The sequence below is a fragment of the Thamnophis elegans genome, chromosome 3, assembly GCF_009769535.1.
Source record: "Thamnophis elegans isolate rThaEle1 chromosome 3, rThaEle1.pri, whole genome shotgun sequence".
Lineage (NCBI taxonomy): Eukaryota > Metazoa > Chordata > Lepidosauria > Squamata > Colubridae > Thamnophis > Thamnophis elegans.
In genome coordinates, this window is record NC_045543.1 from 150,210,178 (window position 1) to 150,233,463 (window position 23,286).

At 57.5% G+C, this 23,286-nt stretch overlaps 2 protein-coding genes across 2 annotated transcripts; both read right to left on the bottom strand.

Annotated features, from left to right (window-relative positions):
- Positions 1 to 523: 523 nt before the first annotated feature.
- On the bottom strand, positions 524 to 11,693 carry PIGO (phosphatidylinositol glycan anchor biosynthesis class O). Its single transcript, XM_032213577.1, has 10 exons — positions 11,162 to 11,693; positions 9,720 to 9,863; positions 8,861 to 8,984; positions 8,456 to 8,615; positions 7,858 to 8,031; positions 5,975 to 7,472; positions 4,724 to 4,927; positions 4,204 to 4,397; positions 3,001 to 3,071; positions 524 to 1,216 (listed from the first exon to the last, which is right to left on the bottom strand). The coding sequence occupies exons 1-10, from the start codon at positions 11,658 to 11,660 to the stop codon at positions 1,087 to 1,089; spliced, it is 3,198 nt and encodes a 1,065-aa protein (XP_032069468.1). The 5' UTR covers positions 11,661 to 11,693; the 3' UTR covers positions 524 to 1,086.
- A 322-nt stretch (positions 11,694 to 12,015) lies between these two features.
- Positions 12,016 to 22,615, bottom strand: LOC116506721 (stomatin-like protein 2, mitochondrial). Its single transcript, XM_032214605.1, has 10 exons — positions 22,526 to 22,615; positions 22,271 to 22,408; positions 19,209 to 19,308; positions 16,739 to 16,797; positions 16,402 to 16,503; positions 15,427 to 15,561; positions 14,975 to 15,119; positions 14,416 to 14,495; positions 12,985 to 13,113; positions 12,016 to 12,274 (listed from the first exon to the last, which is right to left on the bottom strand). Exons 1-10 carry the CDS (start codon positions 22,598 to 22,600, stop codon positions 12,131 to 12,133), a joined length of 1,107 nt encoding a protein of 368 aa, XP_032070496.1. The 5' UTR covers positions 22,601 to 22,615; the 3' UTR covers positions 12,016 to 12,130.
- Positions 22,616 to 23,286: the final 671 nt, after the last annotated feature.

The following is a 23,286-nucleotide window of genomic DNA, read 5'->3' on the forward strand; positions in this document are numbered from 1 at the left end:
AGACAGTGTCGGCTGGTGGGCCCCCGGAGGAGAGCCTTCTCGGTGGCTGCTCCGACTCTTTGGAACCAGCTACCCCCGGAGATCCGGACCTCGCCCACTCTCATGGCCTTCAGGAAAGCTGTAAAAACCTGGCTGTTCCGGCAGGCCCCGGGCTGTTGACCTCATTGTTGAGGTCCAGCCCCGATTAGAATGAATGTATGTGATGTGACTTTAAACTGATAATTTTTCTCTTTTTTTCTCTCTTTTTTTTGTAAGCCGCCCGGAGTCCTTCGGGATTGGGCAGCATATAAATTTTGATAATAAATAAATAAATAAATAAATAAATGGCAGGGCAGCAAAGAGTGACACTTGTTGGGCAGAGAGGCCCACACTGACTTGGCAGAGGGCAGCCTCTGATGTTTCTTCGCTGAACCCCAAATCAGGCGAAGAGGCTTCAGAGTCTCCTGGTGATCCAGCTGGGGCAGAGACGGGTGGCTCCTTCTCAACTCTCCAAAGTCCACATGAACTCAAGCTACTACTCCAGTCTGAAAATCCGTATTTTTATTTCAAAAAGCCACACCCAGAACCTGGAACCCAGAATCTAGCACCCCAAGGGGATGGCAGCAAGGACCTCCGGGTACCTGGCCATTCAGCCTTCAAGCCTGGCCTTCTGCCTCGGAGCCCCTGAGCCAGGCGGAGCAGCAGCCGAGGGCACCTTGCCCACGGCTTCCCTCCCCAGAACACAGTCCCATGCAATCTGGCCCTCGGAGGAATTGCCCAGGGCTGCCAAGGCGCTCTGCTGCAGAGCCTCTTCGAGAGGAAGCTGCCGGGTCCTCCGGGATTTCAAGGAGAGGAAGTCATTCCCCACAAGGTGTCCGTGTACCCCAGGCACCCAGCAAACGAGCACCTGAAGTTCTCTTTGGTTTCATCCGGAACTTCTTCCCGCTCTTGGCAAGGCTGGGCCGTTCCGTCGCAGCTCCTTGCCCTTCAAAGGCTGCCCCCTTTCTGCCCTTGGCAGGGGGAGGAAGCAGAGGGCATCTCTGGGGGGTGGACCGGGGACCCCTCTTCATCGTGAGGAACCTCGATGGGCTGCCTTGCGCTGCTGCGCTATCTGGGATGTGCAAGGATGACCTGCTTGAACCACTTGCTGACCGCACAATCCACCCGCATCACCAGGCCCAGGCCCAGCAGGAGGAAGACGCAGCTCACCACAAAGCCCACTGCTTCGAAGAGGAACCTGCCGGGGGGGGGGGGGGAAGAGAAGCAGCACAGGGTGAGCCCAAGGCCAACAGGCAACGGATGCTCAGTGCGCCTGAACAGCCCAGCCCATCAGGTGAGCAGCTCAGGTGAAGCTCCCTCCCTGGGAAGGGTCTGTCACCAAAGAGAACCTGCGGTTGAGGGTGTGTGTGTGTGTGTGCTTGGCAGGTGGGGCCTCATCCACAGTGGACGAAGCACACACGCAGACACCTCGCGAGGTGTGTTCCTTGAAGTTTGTAAAGCCCGTGTCAGGCGCATGAAATCAAGAACCAAGGGTGTCCAAAGAAGCACACCTTTAATCCAGGCTGTCTCTACACAAGAGTCTGAACCGAGGGTGGAGGTTCCTTCTCTGAGCTTATGGGTTTCGTTACCGGGCTGGGTAACTTCTTGAGCGGGTGACCCCTTCAGCGAAGTTTAGGGGATGCTGGTGTCGCTGTTGTTCTGCTCATAAGGGCTTCGTGGGGGTCAGGAAGCATCCCCTAAACTCCGCTGAAATTCTTTTATTTTAAAGAATATTTTTAATTGAATAAACATCCCAAACATTGGACATAGAGCGACCTTTCTGGCTTTTTCATTTCCATACATATTTTAACATAACAACAAAAACAGTTTCTACTTCAGCTACATTAATCTTATTAACACATCCCTTATCCTCCTTTATATATTTATCTATGTATTATCCAGTTCCAATTTTACAATCCTCAGAAAAAATATTCTCTTCCGATTCCTTTTCCACATTTCCAACCATTGATACACTTTGATCCAAATTTCATAATATTCTGTCTCATCTCTATTTTTGATTGCTAGCGTCAGTCTGTCCATTTCTGCACAGATCAAAATTTTATGACTTCTTCTTCGGGGGGGGGGGGGCATCTCTGTTTTTTTCCAATTTTGTGCATAGACCAACCTTGCTGCGGTTATCCCAGGCAGCATTAAATATGTCACCCCTTTTCTATATTTTCCTTTTATTATTCCTAATAAGAATAATTCTGGTTTTAAATCTATCTTTTGGTCTAATATCTCTTCCAACCACGTCTTTATCTGACGCCAAAATTCCTTGGCTTTTGTACATAACCACCATAGACGATAAAAAGATCCTAAAGCCAAGTTACATTTCCAACACTGCAGAGAGAGATTCTGATTCGTTTTTGCTAACCTTGTGGGAGGAAGATGCCACTTATAAAACATTTTGTACAACTCCGTTGAAGTTGTTACCACTAGCCTGGTAACGAAACCAACCCACAAGCTCAGAGGACGAACCTCCACCCTCATCCTCCACCCGAGCTGCAGATATCCGCCCCCATCGCGAAGAACTTGGACTCCTGTCAGTCAAGACAAAAGGGCAGCAGATGAGACACAAAGGAGCTGAAGGAGGGCTGGACTCTTGTGAGGGTGAAGGGATGCCAAAGTGATGATGTGCTTGGCCCTTCCCTCCCTCGGGCTCAGCCTGGTCCCCTCTTACATCCTGAGCAATACCCGCCGGGGACCCAGGAGACCAGGCAGCCTAAGTGGGGCACCTCCATGTCCTTCAGCAGCTGCCCCGTTTCTTCTGCTTTGAGCTGTCTAAAGCTAACCAAGTTGAGCGTGCACTGGGACGAGGAAGCTGGCAAAGCAGAATCCTGATTTCTACTCAGCCCCATTGCAAGTCTCCCGCCCGCCTGCAGTCCAGGCTCAGGGGTCCCGCCCCGACTCTTCCCGCCTGGGCTTTGGGACTTGGGCGGGGGGGTTAGAGACAGAGCTTCTTGCCACGTGGCAAAGACTTACTTTGGGGCAAAGACCTTCCACACCATCAGATGCCTCCTGAGGATCATGGCTGCCAGAACAGAAGCCAGAAGCTGTCGGGAGAAGAGAGGAGCGTGGCTCAGTCCAGGCAGGAGAGGAGAGGGGCGCACCTGAGCCAGCAACCTCACAAAAGGAACCTACCTCACCCCGCCCTGCTCCCCCCAGCCCCCTCCCCAGCTCTTATCTTCAGGCGCAGCCGCCCTGGCCTCCAGCAAGGGACAGCTGGAGCCTGTTCAGGAGAGAAGGGCCCCCCTGGGAGGCAGAGAGGGGAGATCCCCAGGGCGGCCAAGGAAGGGCAGCCCCTGCCCATAGAGGGCCCCTTCAGATGGCCCCAGGGCTCTCCAGCTGGGACCCTGGGATGCCCCTGCTCCGTTACGCCTGCTCGACCCCATCCATTGTGGACTGTCATCTGGGGGGGGGAGGGGGCACGAAAAAGAGTCTCCTTTGTGGACTGTCATCTGGTGGGTGCTGGTACACTTGGCCCCCACCCTGCTGCTTTTTGAAAGGGCCCAAAGACGTGGCTCTGTGGGAGGGCCGGGGGAGCCCAGAGGGAGACGGAGCCGGCCACGGGGGCTGATGGGAGGGCGTGGATTTCTATTATATTATAGGCCTTGACCGACAAGTCTGTTTAGTCGCCACTTGAAGCCACAGCGGCATTGAAAGAAATGACTCACGACCATTTTTTCACACGGCCGTTGCAACATCGCCGTGGTCACATGACCAAATTTCAGACACTGGGCAAGTGACTCACATTTATGACGGTCGCGGTGTCCCGGGGGTCACGTGATGCGACCTTCTGACAAGCAAAGTCAATGAGGAAACCAGATTCACTTAACAACCGTGTTCCTAAACTGAATGCCTGCAGTGATTTACTTTATGAAAGGTCATAAAACGGGGCAAGATTCACTTAACAGCTGCCTCGCTTAGCAACAGAGATGTGGGGCTCCGTTGTGGTCCTACGTTGAGGATTCCCTCTCTCTCTGGTGGATTTTTAAAATCTTATCAGCTGCTCAGAGTCCCACGGGGGTGATCTGGGCAGCTGTTACAAATTGCTTAACAAATCAATAACAATTGATCAATAATCCCAATCTCCACCGGGTCACAGAACGGAGCACCTGGGGATCCACCGGTTGCAGGTGGAGCAGCTCTGAATCCCCGCCAAGGCCGCCTCTCCCGCAGACGTACCTGGAGCCCCAAAATAAGCAGGTACCGGAGGCCCAGCTGCAGCAGCGCTGCCGAGAACCGCTCTGGGGCCTCCCGCAGCCTCATCTCCATCATCTGCTCCTCCGGCCTCTCCTGGAGCCGCGTCTTGGGCCTCCTGGCCGCGGAGGTGCCGGCCTCACAGACAAAGGGCCACAGCAGAAGCAGCGGGCAGCCGGCTGCCTCGGGAAGGGGGAGAGGGATGACAAGAGAGAGAGAGAGAGACCCAAAGGCAGATCACGCGGGGGGCATAGAAGAGGGGCGTGCAGAGAGGCTGGCGCACGTAGGAAGGGCAGGCAGCACCACACCCCCCAGTGGTGGGTCCAAAGGGTGTCGGAGAGTCTGGAGGCAAAGACCCCCACACACGCTCTCCCAAGTGCCACCGTGACGTGCCAGGGATGAAGGGCCCTTTGCCAATGCAGGGCTTGCTTTGGCTCCCACCCTCGGCTCGCCCTCTGTCCCAGCTGCCATTCACTCAGGACCCACCTGCGGGCACCCAACTAACCTGCCAGGAGGATCTGGGAGGCGAAGGTGTTGGCACCAACGAGGAGGGCGGGCAGCAGGTTGGTGCTGTGTCCCTGCGGAAAGCCCACGAAGGCCGCGTTCCAGTGGATGGCTGGGAAGACGGGCTGGTGGCCGGTGGTGTAGAAAAACTGGGCGGCGGCGAGAGCCCAAGCGACCAGGGCGTCCCACGGGACCTCGAAAGGGTCTGGGGAGGGACGGCAGAGTCTAGAGCCAGAGCCCAGGAATCCCCCGGCCCAAAGGCCCCACCCGGGGAGGTCTCAGCAGCGGAATCGGGGGATTGACCCTCCCAGAGGCCCTTCGGCATCTCCAACTGCCACGCGCAGCACAGACGCTGCGGCTAAACCGTTGGGCACTGCAGATCGGGCTTCCCCCCAGGGACACGAGGCTCAGAGGCCCTGCTGAGACCCTCCCGGGTGGGCTGCATCTCTAGCCGCCTTTAAAAGAGGCCCCTTGCTAGGAGTTTGTGGGGGGAGGATGACTTGGCCTCTCCAGACGGCCCGTGACCCGTCAAAACCGCGCTCGACTAAGCCGCGCCCGATTAAACCGCGTCGCTGACATCATCAACAGGGCAACAACAGCCAGTGCGGAGAAAGAAGGGCGCTTTAAATAGCGCATTGAAAGCAAGCCGATTCAACTTAAGGTAAGGGTTAGGTTTAGGGTTAGGTTTAGGGTTAGGTTTAGGTTTAGGGGGGTTAGGTTTAGGGGTTAATTTTAGGTTTAGGGTTTACAGCGTGCTTCTGTCTCCGTGCTTTTGTCGCCCTGTTGATGATGTCAGCGACGCAGTTTAGTCAGACGCGGTTTTGTGCTGGAACCCAGACGGCCCCAAGCCCAGAGACTCTGCTGACCAGAGGCAACATCCACCATCACCCTCCCCTGCCAGGTATTCCTCAGGCACAACTCGAGGATGTGGGTTTAGCCTTTGAAATCCAGCTTACAACCCAGCTGTGACCCAACTGTTTAACTCTTGATGGACCTGCCCAGAGGATAAAGCTGGACTCGCTTCCCCAGCTCTGCCCGCCTGTTGGGAAAGTAGCTGCCTTTTCTTCCGAGATGCCAATGCCTGTTTTGCAGGCCGGACTGCCAGCCCTGTTGCCCTCTCTTCCCAGGGGCTTCCCTCCTTCCCAGCTGAGACTCCTGCACTGAGTTTAGCTAGCTCCCTTCTAAGAATGTGCTCTGTGCTGATTCCTTCCAGAGCCCCTGACCAGGGCCGAGCTGGGATTCCCGGACTCACCCGAGTGTGTGGAGGAGGAGGAGGAGGAGAGGGCCCGGGTGCAGGCGTTCATCCACAGCAGGGCGAAGGCCTCCACGAACAGCAGGAGGAAGGCCAGGCTGAGCCGCTCCGTGTGCAGAGTCATCAGCAAGAAGGCCAGCAGGGCCAGGGAAATGAGCAAGGCGGCCGAATAGACGCTGCCCAGCCCGTAGGCCGCCACCGTGGCCCTGCAGCCGCCCGGGCTTTCCTCCAGCCGGCTCTTCAGGGACTCCTGCATCCGGCGGTACAGCTGGGGGATCAGGGCCTCGGAGCTGGAGGACACGAGGGGGGGCTCTTGGCCGCCCTCCAGAAAGACGGTCACGGGGTTCCACAGAACCAGGAGGAGGCCGGCCACCCCCAAGAGGTAGATCCCGCGGGGGAAGGCCAACAGAGCCAGCTGGGCCCAGGCGTGGCGCTTGACCAGCGTCTCCTCGGCGCCAGAGGTGATGGCCCAGTAACCGGCCAGGGCCAAGGCCAGCAGCGGGAACCCCCACCGCACAAAAAGCACCAGGGCGCAGGGGCTGTTCAGGTTGCCGTAATGGCGCAGCCAGCAGCGGGTGCCCCACACCAGACTGGCCAGCACCCCCAGGCAGAGGCCGTAGTAGAGGTTCTTGGCCCTGGGTTCCTGCAGGCTGGAGAGGGCGCCCAGGATGGAGGCCGTCTGGCAAGCCGGGGTCTCCTCGCGGCACTTCCGGAAAAGCCCCGACAGTCGCGCGCACACCACCACCACGCCCAGGGTGGCCAGCAGCTGCCAACAGTGCAGGGAGCCGTCCAGCCTGCCCTTCCACTGCAGCTTCAGCGCCTGCAGCAGCACCAGGGAGGTGAGCAGGAAGGGCACCACCTGGCCCTCTGCCACCACAAAGCTGTCCGAAAGCATGGCAGCGCAACGCAGGAAGAGGATGCCCAGGGACAGCCCCGGCCCCGCCCAGAGCCTGGGCTTCAGGCTGAACCCCTCAAAGGGGGGGCAAAGGCCGGCCGCCTTCGGGGCTGGGGGGCGCCTGGTCCAGCAGTGCCAGAAGAAGCCCAGCTGGGAGGCGGCTGCCCCCCAGGCGGACAGCAGGAGGAGGTCAGCTCTGGCCCCCCGGAGGAGGTGAGCCAGCCCCAGCAGGGCCACCCCCGCCATCCCCCAGAGCGAGGGGTAGAGGAAGAAGTGGCGGTAGGAGAAGTCCAGGCGAGTGGCCAGCCGGGAGGCCACGTAGCACAGCAGGCAGGAGGAGGTCAAGAGGGCGCAGCCGGCCACCATGAAGCCGGGATGGAAGCGGGCCCAGGACTCGGCACACACAGCCCGGGCCTCTCGCAGGTACTGCTGGAAGCGCGCCCGGAGCCCCTCCATCTGCGGCAGCAGCGCCAGAGAGGCCTCTTGGGCCGAGAGGCGCTCGTGCTCCTGCACGGCGGAGCGGAAGAGACGCTGAAGGTGCTGCAGCTTCTCCGCCGGGAGGTCCTGAGCGGCCTCTGCGTAGGAGTTCAGGAAGCGGTCCACCTGTCCGGAGGAAAGAGAGCAGCTGCTCAGAGCCCTGGAGAGGCTCTTTCAGCCAAGGGGGGGGGGCACACTTCACTAAGAGCCTCCCCAAAAGCCTTTCAGCTGCACCTTACTTTCACTTTCACTTTCACTGGCAGCTTCTGTGCTCTGAGGGGCAGCTGGAGAGGCCGCTGCGCAGGACGAGGTTCCCCTGCTGGACTCCCCCCCGAGTGAGGGGGGGTCTTTGGGCTGCCTTCAGAGCAGCAGTGGCCCTTAAGACTTCCACAGTGGCCCACGGCCCTCTCTGGCTGGGATCGAACTCCCGGCAGTGGGCAGAGTTAGCCTGCCACCCTCCCTTCCAAGCCCTGACTTCCGAAGGCCCCCAGGGGAGGGGAGCCACTCTTACCTGCCTGGCATTGATGTCGTAGGCTGCCAGCTGGGCACGGAGCGAAGAGGCCGCGTCTCCCTCGGTTGCAAAGAGGTCAGCCATCACTTCCCCAATGTTGCTGTAGGGCACCGGCACCCCCAACAGGAGGGCCAGGGTGGGCACCAGGTTAACCTGTGGGACCGTCTGGGGCTCCTGAGGAGGAATGAATGGGGAACAACTGACGGGCGAAGATCGAGAGCTCCTGGAGGGCCCCACTTCTTCATCCAGCCTCTCATCAGGGACTGGCCACCTGGAGCTGCTGGCCGGAGCGGGGGGGGGGGGGGGGGACTGCTGACCTCCATCCTTCCATCAAGATCACCAATGCAAGGAATTCCGGGAGCCCCTGGAAGGCTACAGGTAACCTTGCCCAAGGACACACCCGAGGGCAGCTCAGGGTTCGTCCTGCCTCCCATGGGCGTCGCCCACCTGATTTATTGGATTTATTGGATTTCTATGCCGCCCTATTCCCAAAGGGACTCAGGGTGGCTCACAAACCAAAATAGGGGGGGGGGGAATACAAACAAGAGGAACAACCTGGGGGGGGGGCAGCCTTGTTTTGGCAGGGCCTCCGGCTCACCTCAGGGGGAGGGTCCTGGAAGAGAGGACTCTTGCTGTACACAAAGAGAGCCGCATCGAGCTCCTCGTCACTGTCTCCCCCGTGGTCGCCGGTGGAGGTCATGCCGTGGTCCCCTGCCACCAGGAGGAGGGTGTCATTTCCCAGGTGGTCAACCAGTGAACTGTCCATCAACAACATAGAACTTGAGCCACAGACTCTCGGCCTCCCCAGCGCAACAATGGCTGGTGGATAACAGACACGGTGCCCTTTTAGGAGGAGCCACACCGCAACCCCCCAGGGGCTTCGGCTGGGTCTGGACGCTTGTGCCCTGCACCAGATGAGGGCAGCCGGTGGAAAAGCTGCCTGGCGTTCTGCCGGGGGAGTTTGGCTGGGGGAAGGAGGGCTTCCGCTCCACTTCCAACTCACCTGAGCATCTCATCCATCTGGGAGAGCTTCTTGGTCATTTCGGGGTGGTCTGGCCCGTGTTTGTGACCACAGTGATCCACACCCAAGAAATGGGCAATCAAGAGATCCCATTCGCCACTGTCCACTGCCACAGGAAAGAGGGGAGAAGGAGGTCAAAGGTGAAAGGGGGTGCTGCCTCGGAGGGAGGGCTGCGGGGGGAGGGGGAAGTGCAGGGCCCGCTGGAGCCTTCTCTCCAACGCAGGGCAAAAGTTGCGCCTGGAGTCAGCCGGGCCAGGAAGAGAGGGGGGCAAAATATGAGAGAGGGGAGAGGGAAGAGCTACGTCAGGGATTCCCTGGACCCATCAGAACCAGGCTGAGGATTGTGTCCGCTTGTGCGTGCAGTGGGCAGGGCAATCAGCACGGCTCCAGTTATACGAGTGACAGGTGCGTGTGTACTTGCTGCTTGCGCAAATGGAGCTGCACATGTGTGCACCTGGAACCATCCCCCCATGTCCACCTGGGTCCCCAAAGCTGGAAAGCTTGGAGACGGTTGAGCTCCCTGGACAGGCAGCCGGGGCAGCTGAGGCTGGGACTCTCCTTTCCCAAACAAACCCTCATGCGAGGCAGACGGGCAGGTGGGGGCAAGGACAGCCAAGGAAGGAGGTTTTTAGGGGTGAAACCGACCGAAAGGTTTTTTCTTAAAACATGCTTTTTGGGCCTCCGTTTCTTGGCTATGTTACAAAAGCCACGAAAAAGCGTTTCCTTAGCAAAATCCGGATCCCTTCCTAGCTGGTCCCCCCGGGTCGTCCTTCCCGCCTGACTCCGGCCTCCCCTCGCGTCCCCCAACCTCCCAGGCAGGACAACCGGGGCCGCGGCTCACCTGTCTGGTACAAATGCTGCAAGATCCCGTCGTCCACCGTGTGCAGGTCCTTGACGTTGAAGGAAGGGAAGAAGTGGGCGCGGTGGAAGGCCTGGGGGAAGAGGCCCTCCCAGGTGTCGTCTCCCATGAAGACCACTTTTTTCCCTGAAAGACAGGAAGGGGGGGGGGGTAGGGGGCGTTGGCAGAGGCACAAAGGAGGGGAGGTCCCCAGCAATGGCAACCAGCAGGTGGTAACGCAGCCCAAGTCCTTGGCATAAAGCCTGCTCCCCCAACGCTGCCTCCTCCCATTCCAGGAAGCCTCCTTCCTGCTCCTTCTCCCTCTCTCTCTAGAATACAATGAGTCCTTGGGAGAAGGGCGGCATAGAAATCTAATAAACCAAACGACGACAGAGCTGGAAGGGACCTTGGAGGTCTTCTAGTCCAACCCCCTGCTCAGGCAGGAAACCCAACACCATTCCAGACAAAGGCTTGCCCGACTTCTTAAAGGGAGCCTAGGTGGCGCAGTGGTTAGGGTGCAGTACTGCAGGCCACTTCAGCTGACTGTTATCTGCAGTTCGGCGGTTCAAATCTCACCGGCTCAAAGGTTGACTCAGCCTTCCATCCTCCCGAGGTGGGTGAAATGAGGACCCAGACTGTGGGGGCGATATGCTGACTCTCTGTAAACCGCTTAGAGAGGGCTGAAAGCCCTATGAAGCGGTATATAACTCTAACTGCTATTAAAAACCTCCAGGGTTGTCAAGAAGAGATTGGAGAACCATTTTGCCTGAAAGGGTCTACTCAGCCCCTGAGTCCAAAGCTGGGGGACGGGTGAGGGGTGGGGGGGTGGGGGATCAACAGCTAGATTTCCCAGCCAGGAGGAACACCGTTTTGTGTCCAACAGGCGTTTTGGATTGATGCAACTATGAGCCACGCCCAACTTCCAAGATTTCGGAGATTCATTAAGTCAGTGTTTCTCAACCTTGGTGACTTTAAGTCCTGTGGACTTCAACTCCCAGAATCCCCCAGCCAGCATAGCTGGCTGGGGGATTCTGGGAGTTGAAGTCCACAGGACTTAAAGTCACCAAGGTTGAGAAACATTGCATTAAGTAAACCAGAAAGTGGCTTAGAAAGACTCTCTGTTCTCCTGGAGATGGTGAGAGAGCAACTAACATCCATCTACTCAAAGGCCCCGGGACAGGGGCTTTCAACCTGTGATGGGGGGGGGATCCCTTTGGGGGGTTTCCCATCATTACCTTTGAAGCACTGTTATGGTTCGAATCAGCTTGGCTACTACTGGAGGGGCAGAGGTGGGAGGCTTCCATGCTATCCAGCAGCAGCCAAGAGAAAGAGACTCTCCCGCCCTCAAGAGCGATTTGAAGACGACCCCCCCCCCCACCAAGGAAGCAGGAGGGCTTTGCAGCCTCCTTCAAGAGGACTAGCGCCCCGGGTCCCCCCTTTCCCACCGTTGCTGGCCAGCTGCCAGAGCAGGTTGTCCTCCCGGACGGCGTAGGAGGCGAAGTTGCTGCCGGCGTCGACGAAGGTGGGCAGGGAGCCGGTGGTCAGCGCCTTCAGCCGCTGCATGGTGGTGCTGGGCGGGTCGGCGCGGAAGCGGTAGAGGCGGCCGTGGCGGGGCTGCCGCAGGGCCAGGCGCCGCGGGACCACCAGCCGCCCCTCGAAGGGCCTGGGGGAGCCGGGGACGGCCGGGCCCGTGGCGGCGGCGAAGTCGAAGCGCAGCGCGTCGATCAGCACCAGCGCCGCCCGCGGGAAGCGCCCGGGCAGCCAGCAGGGCGGGGAGGCCGAGGCGGCGGTGGCGGGAGGGCCGCCCGGCGGGAGGTGGCAGGCGCTGCGCTGGCTCAGCTCCAGCCGCATCAGCAGGAAGCCGCCCGCGAAGAGCGCCAGGGCCGCGCACGGGAGCAGCGCCGCCCAGGCCGCCGCCGCCAGCGCCGCCGCCCGCCCGCCCATCGCGCCCTTGGACCGGCAGACACCCGGAAGGACGGCGGGGCGGAAGGGGCCGGCGCGGCGAGCGAGGAGGCGGCCGGAGCGGCCACGGGGGCGCCCCCTATCGGCGGGAGGACCAAGAGACCACCCTCTACACCAGTGTTTCTCAACCTTGGCCACTTGAAGATGTCCGGACTTCAACTCCCAGAATTCCCCAGCCAGCATTCGCTGGCTGGGGAATTCTGGGAGTTGAAGTCCGGACATCTTCAAGTGGCCAAGGTTGAGAAACACTGCTCTACACACACACACAAACCGCGGTGTAGGCCCTTCAACCCCCCCCTGCCCCAACTCCCCCCCCCCAACGGCTTCCAACAGGGTCTCTTCTTCCTTCTCCTTTTATTACAACATGATTCAATCCAATCCAAAAAACAAAGCAGGAGGAGTCCGGGGGCTCCTTGGGGAGCAGTCCTTAGGGGAAGGGGGAGCTTCTCCGGCTAGCTGGTGCTCGACTGCTCTAGGTCCATGAAGCTGGGGCTGCTGGAGGGCTGATGCGCCACCTGGGGAGAGGCGGGGGGCTCCTCCAGGATCTCAGGAGGGGGCGCCTGGGTCTTGTTCAGGGAGGAATAGATGGACATGGCCTGTGGAAGAAGAATTGTTAGACTTAGACTTATATACCGCCCTCTCTAAGCAGTTTACAGAGTCAGCATATTGCCCCCAACAACAATCTGGGTCCTCATTTGACCCACCTCGAAAGGATGGAAGGCTGAGTCAACCTTGAGCCTGGTGGGATTTGAACAGCCAAACTGCTGAACTGCAGTCAGCTGAAGTAGCCTGCAGTGCTGCATTTAACCACTACGCCACCTTGGCTCAAGAAAGCACGGAGGGGTGTGTGTGTGTCACCAAGGAAGTGGCAGCTCTGCCCCCCCCCCCACAGCTGCCAAGACACCCAGGAGGAGGGTCCTTCCGGGGTGTGTGTGTGTGCTCATCCCCCCACCTCAAAAGAAAGCCAGTCTGTCAACCCTTCAAAAAGCAGCAAAGCATTGAAAGCCACCTCCATCCTCTGGGGTCCAAAGTATCCCCTCTGCCTAGATCCCACCTAAACCTGGGGTCTTCCTCTCCCACCCACCCCAGGGCCCTTTTCCCCATCTATTAACGTCTCCCCATCTCAGTCAAGGTAGGGGGACCCCCATGCCCGTACAGAGCAACTGCCATCTAGTGGTCACCCCAACCACTGCAGCCAGGCTGCCCCCCGACCCCCCGAAATCCCTTCTCAGCCAGGAGGAGCACGGCTCCTGTGCCATCTCCTCTGCGGCTGCCACCAGTTTCCCCTCCTGGGCTCCAGACTGACCTGGGTGACCATGCTGGTGACGTCTCCGGTGCTGGTGGGCAGGAGGATGGTGTTGGACTCCTTGGCCAGCTGGGAGAAGGCCTGCACGTACTGCTCGGCCACCGAGAAGGAAGCCGCCATGTTGCCATTCTGGGAGGAGAACAGGAAGCGTGACCCAAAGGCCGCTGGGGGTGGGGAAGAGGGGAGGGGCCTTCCTGGCCTTCTCCCACCCAGAGGGAAAGGACACCCTGAAGCCCCCCTTTGGCTCTTCACAGAAATCCTTCCCTCCTGAGTCAACCGACGTCTCCTGCCTCCTGCCCAGAGGACAATCGAGGCTGCTGTGCTTGAGCACCAGGAAGGGGGTCTGTGCATCCGGTGAATGGAAATGAGTGGGCAATACCCAGCCCCCCTTTCTCCACCTCCAAGAGGGGTGCTCCCTGACCCTGGACCCCAGGCCAGCCGAGTTGGGCCGAGTACAGCTCCATCCCACCCAGTCCTCCCCGCCGCTCCTCTTCAGAGGAAACTTTTAGCACACACCCGTGAGGTGAGGCGAGTGGGTCTGAGAGAGTGGTGGGATTTGAACTCATGGTCTCTGGAAAAATATAACTTAAAACTAGTTAAACTTAGTGAAATTTAGTGATAATATAGTTAAAGAATTGATGATAATAATGTATACAATGTGTAGTGTTATGATAAGTAATAATTGGATATGAATATTGAATGGTACCCATGAAAAGGAAGATTAAAAATCCTTTTGGATTATATTCAAAGGTTAATAAAAAAGAACTAAGTTAGATACAGTTAGGTTTTGATTATTAGGGGGGAAATATTATGATACGGGATATAGTCAAATAAAGGAGGGATAATGATGACAATCAATATATATGTATGGGTACAACATAAGGAAACTGGATGAGAATTGCCAACAGTGATTTGGAAAGGAGGATTAGAAAAGTTTGTTATTAAATATTATGGATGTTTAGCTAGAATAGGACATAAGGATTCAGTGTTATTGGAAGATTTTAGAAATATTAAATGAAATGCCAGTATGTGGTTATGTATTAAATCTTGGTATATTTTATGATGAAGGACGTTTAAACAATTATAGTCAAATAAAAATGGAGGTATAAGGGTAACATGTATAAATATCTGAGTTAAAATACTTGAGTTAATATGAATTATGCTTTAGGACTGTGGAAGAGATGCACGAAAGCCTTTTGTAACCAACTGATACACTTTCTACAGTATGGAAAGAAGGAGGATTTTATGTGTTGTTTGTTTTGAAAATTAAAAGAACCCAACACAGACAGTCCCCACACCTCCCTTCTCCCCTCATGAACCTGGACTTGCCCCCAGCAAGCGGCCCCAACCAGGGGGCTCGCTTGGAGCCTCCCCCTCCAGGTGCAAAGAGGGGCAGCCAGCCCCTTCTGCCTCCCTCTTCCCCGTGATCACCTGCTGGGTTAGAGCCATGCTCAGGAGTCCGATGGCCTCAGACTTGGCTTGGGCCTTCACCAGGATGGCGCTGGCATCCCCTGAAAGAGAGAGATAGAGAAGCCCAAGGGATTCTCAGCTGGCTCCACCCAGGCGGGCTCTCCTCCCAGGTGCCTCGCCCAGCCTCGAGAGAGAGAGGGGGGGCTTGTGGGCTGAGGCCTTCCTCCCGGGGGAGGGGGAAAATCAATCGCAGCTCCTTTCCCCTTCTCAGAGAAGAGTGGGGGGACATAGAAGGGGAGGGCGGAGGCCTGGGCCTTCCATCAACCAAACACAGCCCTCTTGGTCCAGGCTGCCCGGAAGGAGCATTTAGCCAAAGTGCCAGGCCTCCCACGAAGAAGGCCGGGACCTCCAGCGTCTGGGCTTGCCCAAAGACGTCTCCTCCTGGGCACCCATCAGTGCTTCCGCCCCCCCTCCCCCCCGCCTCCATGCCAGATGAGGGCACCACATGTGGCAGAGGAAAGCAACTGCACTTTTGAGCCAAGCCCCCCCCTGCAAGCAGCCATTTCTGTGCTCTGCGTACCGGCGGCCTTGTTGATGCGCTCCGTTTTCTCGGCCTCCGAAGCCAGGATCTGGGCCTGCTTATTCCCCTCCGCCACGTTGATGGCCGACTCTCGAATCCCTTCAGACTCCAAGACGGTGGCCCTCTTGCGCCTCTCGGCCTCCACCTGGGAGCAACGGGGCCTTTCAGTGGGGAACCTCGTCTCCCAGGTCAGGGCTGAGGGGGTTCATCTGTTGCTCCTTTTACAAGCCCTGAACCCCAAACCCTGTGCGGAGCCAAGCGATGCCAGGGAGCCCCTCCGTTTGGCACAGATGACCCACTTCGCCCTCATCCCAGCCACAGCTAGGCAGCCAGTGAGAGGAGGAGGAGGCGCATCAGAACGAAAAGTGCCAAGCACCAGGCGCCAGCAACTGGCAAGGGTGGTGCCGCCGCCGCCTGGGAAGTCTTCCTCTGCCCAGGAATGCCAGCCTGACCTGCATCTGCATGGACTCCTTCACTCGGGGGGGCACGTGGATGTCCTTGATTTCGTAGCGCAGGCACCGGATGCCCCAGTAGTCCGAGGCCTGGTTGATGGCATAGACAATGCTGGCATTGAGGGATTCCCGCTCCTGGAGGGGACAAGCGTGGAGTCAGAGAGCCCAGCAAGGGCAGAGCGTGAAGACAGCCCCAGAGCCCATCCTGCCCCACTGCCCATTAGCCAGGGCCTTCCTTGGCCCAGCCCTGCCTGGGCCTAACCCACCCTGCGGACCAGAGGCAGCCGGGGGGCCATTAGGCGGCAGGTGTGGGCTCTACAACCACCTCCTGGTCCCTCCACATTCCTCAGTCACTGCTGAGCAGCCCTTTGGCTTGTGCCTCCATAAGTTTTTTTTCTCAGAGGAAAAGGCCACGTAGCTCTATTCAACCACACACCCCTTGCACCAACCAGCAGGTGGTTAATCTATTGACATAAAACCCTGGGGAGACAGACACACACACACACACACACACACACACACACACACACACGTGGCAGCTCTGCCATCTTCAGCATACCTCGCTTAGCTGGCACGCTGCCATAAAATGCGAGAGATTGGGGGGGAATGACAGGAACCAGAACAGGTGTGAATCCAGAACAGCTGCTCAAGGATGGCCGCAATGCAAAACTCCACCAAAGAGGCACCAAACCTCAAAGCCCTTCCGAAAACATTTAATTCAAGCGTCTTTGGGCACCGAGTCGAGGGCCAGGGAAGAGGGAAAAGCAGAGGCTTTGGGTGGGAACAATTCAGATCATCCGGCTTCTCTTTTGCTGTAATCGCTTGGCTTTAGTAAAAGTAAACCTTTCACTTCCCAAATGGGAGTCGAGGGTCTTCCTTTCCTAAATGCCCAAGTTGTGACAAGCCTCACACCCTGGTCTTCTCTTGCCCAGTGCATAGCGGGGTGTGTGTGTGTGTGTGTGTTCTGTTGCTTACCCGGAAGACTTTGTCCAGAGAGAGCTTGCCCAGCTCGGATCGCATGGTGGTCTGGGCAAGCTGAGTGACAGCATACTCCGGATCCTCCACCCCGTAACTAGCCTAGAGGCATCAGAAGAAAGGAACCGGGAAATAAGTGGACTTTCTTCCAGGCCAGGCGGAAGAGCCGGACCCACCATCAAGGGGGAAGAGCCCCATGGAGTCTGGGAAAGGTCAACTCAAAAGAGACCCCCTCCCCAACCCGCTTTCATCTGCCAAACCTCCAAACTCCGTGCAATTGAAACCAGGAGCCCCCCCCCCTAAAGAGTTCCAATTATTCGGGGCTTCCGCCTGTTACCTTGTAGGGGTCCATGATGCGCAGGTAGAGAACACCGTCGATCTGGAGGGTCACGTTATCTGCAAGGACACAAGAGTTCTTTCAGCCGAAGCCAAGGGACCCTTGGCCATCCGTAGAGCAGCGCTCTACATGGGGCTGCCCTTGAAGAGTGTTCGAAGACTCCAGTTAGTCCAGAACGCAGCCGCGCGAGCGATTGTGGGTGCACCCAGGTACACCTACGTTACACCTATCCTCCGCGAGCTGCACTGGCTGCCCATTAGTCTCCGAATCCGCTTCAAGGTGCTGGTCGCTACCTATAAAGCCCTACATGGCATCGGACCTGGGTACCTGAGAGACCGCCTCCTGCTGATCACCTCCCTCAGACCGATTAGATCTCCCAGGTTGGGTCTCCTCCGGATTCCATCTGCCAGCCAATGTCGGCTGGTGACCCCCCGGGGGAGAGCCTTCTCTGTTGCAGCTCCGGCCCTCTGGAATGACCTCCCTATGGAGATCCGGACCCTCCCGGCCTTCCGCAAAGCCACGAAGTCCTGGCTGCTCCAGCAGGCCAGGGGGCCTGTGAAATATCCAGCCCCACGGAAATTGTGAATGTTGCGGCTTTGTTTTTAAAGTGTTGTCTTTGTCTAGTTTTCCCCCTTCCCCTTGTCTATTGTGAGCCGCCCGGAGTCCTTCGGGAGTGGGCAGCATACAAGACAAATCAAATCAAATCAAATCTTTAGGAAATCAACCCAGCCCTTGGGCCGCTCACACGAGGCTCTTGCCTTGCCAACCAAAACAAAGAGAAAAAGCTACCCCCCCCCCCCCCCGCCGGCATCAAACACCCAAGGAATTGGGCTAAAGGCCCAGGCTAAGTGGGGCCAGAGCGGAGGGAGCCTGACCCCTTTCTGTTCTTATGTTCAGTCCGAGTGCACCACTGGACACCATCAATGACCCTCCGAGTCCCCCCAGCTTCCTGCTTTGAAGCTGCTCATCCAAAGGTGCCCTTTTTTTTCCCAACTGGACTTCTTGGTTTTTTCTTTGAAGATGTTTCGCTTCCCATCCAAGAAGCTTCTTCCGCTCTTGACTGGATGGATGGTGGGGAAGGGAAGGATTTAGGTTCCACCACAAAACCGCGTTCGACTAAAGGGCGCTCGACGAAACCGCGTAGCTGACGTCATCACAGCGCGACAACAGCACGGAGAAAAAGGCACGCTGTAAACGCTAAACCTAAAATTAACCCCTAAACCTAACCCCCCTAAACCTAATCCTAACCCCTAACCTAACGCTAAACCTAATCCTAACCCTTAACCTAACCCTAACCCTTAACCTAACCCTAAACCTAATCCTAACCCTAAACCTAACCCTTAACCTAACCCTAAACCTAACCCTAACCCTTAACCTAACCCTAACCCTAACCCTTAACCTAACCCTAACCCTAACCCTTAACCTAACCCTTAACCTAACCCTAAACCTAACCCTAAACCTAACCCTTAACCTAACCCTTAACCTAACCCTAAACCTAAACCTAAACCTAACCCTAAACCTAACCCTAACCCTTAACCTAACCCTAAACCTAACCCTTACCTTAAGTTGAATCGGCTTGCTTTCAAAGCGCTATTTAAAGCGCCCTTCTTTCTCCGCGCTGGCTGTTGTCGCCCTGTTGATGACGTCAGCGACGCGGTTTAATCGGGCGCGGCTTAGTCGAGCGCGGTTTTGACGGGTCACGAGCATTTATGCCTCCTTTGAGGGAGCTTCTGGAAGCTGCTCGTCCTTCCCTAGGGGAGTTTTAAAGTCACGGGAGGCTGCCTGGAGTCCCTCCAATGAGGCAGCCGGACCGTTATCATCCTGGTGTCTGGTCAGAGTTTGGGCGGCTCATCCTTAACGCTTCAGGGTGGAGGCTCCAGCAGGAACCATGGAGCCAGACTGGCAACTAGAGGCAGTCCTTGAATTACGGCTACAACTGAGCCTCACGTTGCCGTTAGTAAGCAGAAACTGAGTTGAGGTTTGCCTCATTTTACAACCTTTTTTGCCCCGGTTGTGAAGTAAATCACTGCGGCTTCGTCAAGCGAATCGTGTGGTCGTTAAGCGAATCTGGGCTCCCCCGTTGACCTTGGCTGTTAAAGGCCAGCCTAAAAGGGGATCACGTGACCAGGATGACGCCGTCATAAAGACACGCCAGTCGCCAAGCACCCAAGTTCTGATCCCAGGAGCCGGAGGAGAACGAGAAGCAGTCCTAAGTCACATTGCTCAGTCCGTTTGTTAACTTTGAACAGCCACTAAATGAACTGTTGTAATTCGAGGACTCCCTGTACTGAGTAGGGTCCCTTCCATGGTGCAGCCCTTCCCTGCAGGGATGAAGGGAGCCAGCAATCCAATCCAATCAAGGCCGCCTCAACTCAGTTGGGCTCATGGACTGAATGGTCAATGAGGCCCCCATTATTCCCCCCCCCACGGCTCCTGCCCCCGCTCCCCCCCCCCAGGCCAGGCCCCTCACCGTGAGTGACAGCCGACTGCTCTGGCACGTTGATGACGATTTCCTTGAGGCTCTGGACGTAGCGGATACGGTCTAGGAGTGGGATGAGGAAGTTCAGTCCCTGGCAAGGATCAGCAAAGGACAAGAATCATCCCTTTCTCTCCGGGGAATCAACAGCATCATCACAAGGCTTGGTGGGACTGAGACAAGTGGCCGCTCCACTGGGAGACCTCACGGGGAAACAGCCTCCCCCAAGGCCATCTAGTCCAACCCCCAGTAATACGCCACGAAACCAAGCGGACCATAGCAGTAGCAATAGCAGTAGACTTATATACCGCTTCATAGGGCTTTCAGCCCTCTCTAAGCGGTTTACAGAGAGTCAGCATATTGCCCCCAACAATCTGGGTCCTCATTTTACCCACCTCGGAAGGATGGAAGGCTGAGTCAACCCTGAGCCGGTGAGATTTGAACCGCTGAACTGCTGATCTAGCAGTAGCCTGCAGTGCTGCATTTAACCACTGCGCCACCTTGGCCCACTGCGCCACCATCCTTGGAGAGGGCTCTCTCCGGCCTCCTCTTAAAACTCTCCAGCCCTCTGCAGCAGGCCAGAGATGTTTCCCACCCTCTTCTCCAAGGCTGGGCTAGGCCCATCCCCCCCCCCCCCCCCAAAGTGGGCTGTTGGAATTCATTCCGGGTGTTTGCGTGCAGGGCAGCTTCTGCTGTCTGAAACACACATACACAGGGATGCAAAAACATCGCACCAGAAACATCTTTCTGGCCTAATGGTCATAACTCACTATGCAGCCTCATGTAACAAGAACTATGTGAGCCAGCTACTCCCACACATGCCCTTCCTCCCCCCCTATGCTGTGCTGTAACTTTCTATTCCCTCTCTCCCCCTCCCAATGCCATGCAGCTTGTAGCTTTCTATTCCCCCTTTGCCCACCCTTTGCCATGATGTGATTTTCTATTGGTTTATTTGTAGAATGCTGTGAACTTTTCATTAGTTTACTTGTGCCATGTGTGATTATATGTCTTTTGATACGCTCCTTTTTGATGACGCTGTAACTAACTTTTTCTAATAAAAGAGCCCTTCGATGACCATTCGAGGCTTTTGCTCATCCCGAGGAATTTCGTCTGGTGTTTTCCTTTTGATTAGGCAAGGACACATGAGCAGCCCACCAGTGTGGCGACAACGCCGCAGTGGGCAATCTGAGAAAGCTGAGATGAGACAGACTCCTTCATTCCCCACACAACTCACACGCACACTCTCGCTCTGACTAATGGAGCCGTGCCCGCAGGCAGCCCATTGCCACCACCCTTTAAATGACAATTGTAAAGCCAGCTGCAAGTTTTTCTGGGAACGTGGGAGGAAAGGAAATACAGGTAGTCCTCGACTTACAACAGTTTGCTTAGTGATTGTTTGAAGTTACAACGGCACTGAAAAAAATCAACACGACCATTTTAGGACTGTTGAAGCATCCGGAAGGTCATGTGATGATGTACATTGGTACGCTGGGCAACTGACTCATCTTTATGACGGTCGCAGTGTCCCGGGGTCACGTGATTCCCCTTTTGCAACCTTCTGGCAATGGGGAAGCCAGATTCACTTAACCAACTTGACAGCTGCAGTGAAAACCAGGCAAAAGTCACTTAACAAATGTCCGACTTAATAATGATAAAGTTTGGACTCCGTTGTGGCCGTAAGTCGAGGACTACCTGTAAGAAGGCTTCAGGCAGATGAGGAAGTGGCATCCAAGCAACCTCTGAGCATGGAACAGGAAAGCGGCAAGGCTGCCGGGACTCCACGCTCTGCTGAGCAGCCCCTTGAGGTGTCACTCCTGCCTGGAGGAGCATGGTGCTTCCCCCGTCCTGGCTCCGGCTGCTGATGGGTTAGATCAGGGGTCCCCAAACTATTCTAGCAGCTGAAGTCCACAAATCTTCAAGTTGCCAAGTTTGAAGGCTTCAGGGATAGGGTCTCGTGCTTGAGCAGAGGGTTGGCCTAGAAGACCTCCAAGGTCCCTTCCAGCTCTATTACTCTAGGTTATAACAACGTCTTTCTCAGTCTCGGCGACTTTAAGGGCGGACTTCAACTCCCAGAATTCCCTAGCCAAAATGCTGGGAGTTGTAGTCCACACCTAAATTATGCTGGCTGGGGAATTCTGGGAGTTGAAGAGCCGAGGTGGCGCAGTGGTTAAGGTGCAGTACTGCAGGCCACTTCAGCTGACTGTTAGAATTATATATTGTTATGCTGTTGTTTTTTAAATTTCTTGTTTGTATCCCCCTCCCCGGTTCGAGTTGTGAGCCGTCCTGAGTCCCCTTCAGGGGAAAAGGACGGCATATAAATTTAATAAATCTAATCTAATCTATCTGCAGTTCAGCGGTTCTAATCTCACCGGCTCAGGGTTGACTCAGCCTTCCATCCTTCCGAGGTGGGTGAAATGAGGAACCGGATTGTTGGGGATGATATGCTGACTCTGTAAACCGCTTAGAGAGGGCTGAAAGCCCTATGAAGCGGAATATAACTCTAACTGCTATTGCTAAGTCTTAAAGTGGCCAAGTTGGAAGAGTTCTGGGATAGACGCTGTCCAGAGCTTGGCAGCCCCACTGCGGAGACCGCATCGAATCCCAACCAGGGCGAGGAGGTGAGGAAGGAGCCAAAGCCTGGCCGCCCCTGGACAGACCTGCTTGCTTGAAATCCAATTGTCGCGGCTGAAACCGGGAGCGCAGCAGGGCAGAGTCTCAACCCACAGCAGCCGCCCATCGCCGGGGGAGGGGAAACGCGCCACGAGGAAGCCTCGCCTGAGCATTTTCCCCCCAACAGCCTCCGAGCATCGCCGATGGTCTCCCGGGACTTCAGGGGGCTGAGAACCGCTGCCCACCGATAGGAAGGGGGGGGGGGCTCAGCGAAGGATAGCGGGGGAGGGGGGGGCACGCTGGACAGGCGGGCGGGGCTTGGAGGGGGCAGAGGTCGGGGCCGGACGCCGCTTGGCCGGAGCGACCCCTCCTCTCCCCCCCGGGCGGCCGTGGCGAGGGAGCCCGACTAGATGCCCTCTTAGTTCCCCCCCCCACGCGGCTCTTACCGGCTCGAGGATGCGGTGGAAGCGGCCCATGCGCTCCACCACCCAGGCCTCCTGCTGCGGCACGAAGAGCACCACCGTGTTCATGGGCAGCCCCGAGGCGCTCCTCCGCGCCGGCCCGGGACCCGCCGGCCGGGCGCCCTGCAAGAGCACCAGGGAGAGGCTGGAGGCGCGGGGGGGGGCGGCAGGGACGCAGCCCCGCCCCCCTCAGCGCGACCCCCGCCGCCCTTCCCCGCCCTTCCCCGCGGCGCCCCGCACCTCCCGCCGCAGCGGCAGCAGCAGCCGCCCCGGCCGCCCTCCGGAGATCCCGCGCGCCGCCCGCAGCGCCAGCATCGCGCCTCCCGCCCAGCGCCGGTCCGCCGCTCCAAGGCCTCCGCCGCGCTTCCGCTGGACCGCCCCTTCCGGTTTCGCAGCCAATGGGGCGTCGGCCGCTCGGGTCCGCTCGTCACGCTCCCGGGGGGAGAACCGTTCCGCGCCGCCCCTGGTTCCGCCCCGCAAAAGGGCCCGGCCACTCTCCTGCCGCAGGTCCCCAGAGGCTCCGTCGAGTCGCCGACCCAGAGAAGATTTCCCGGCCCTTCCGCATCCGAGGCGCGCCCCCGCCCGGCCTTCTCGTTTGCTGCGGCCGTCGGAGCGCCCAGAGCGAGCGGAGGGAGGGATGCAGCCGGGAGGGCCAATGGGGGGCGGATGGGGTTGGCCACGTTCCCGGTTTCAATGCAGGCGAAAATCCAACGCAGCTGATTGCGGGGAAGCCTCTTGCCCTGCGGGGCCTCTCGGCAGGAAAAGCGCGACTGGCTGGAGCCCTTCAGGCTTTTCTCCCGTGAAATGAAGCCTGTGTGACGTTGGCTTTCCTTCCCATTTAATGGCACACACCCCCCCCACCTCGCCTTCGCCTCTTTGGCGGGTGCTTGCAGGTGTCCCCATAGCCACCTGGTGGCTGGTGCACCAGTTGCGTCCCTACCTGTACCGGGAGGATCTTACAACAGTCACTCGTGCCCTTGTGACCTCTAGACTGGACTACT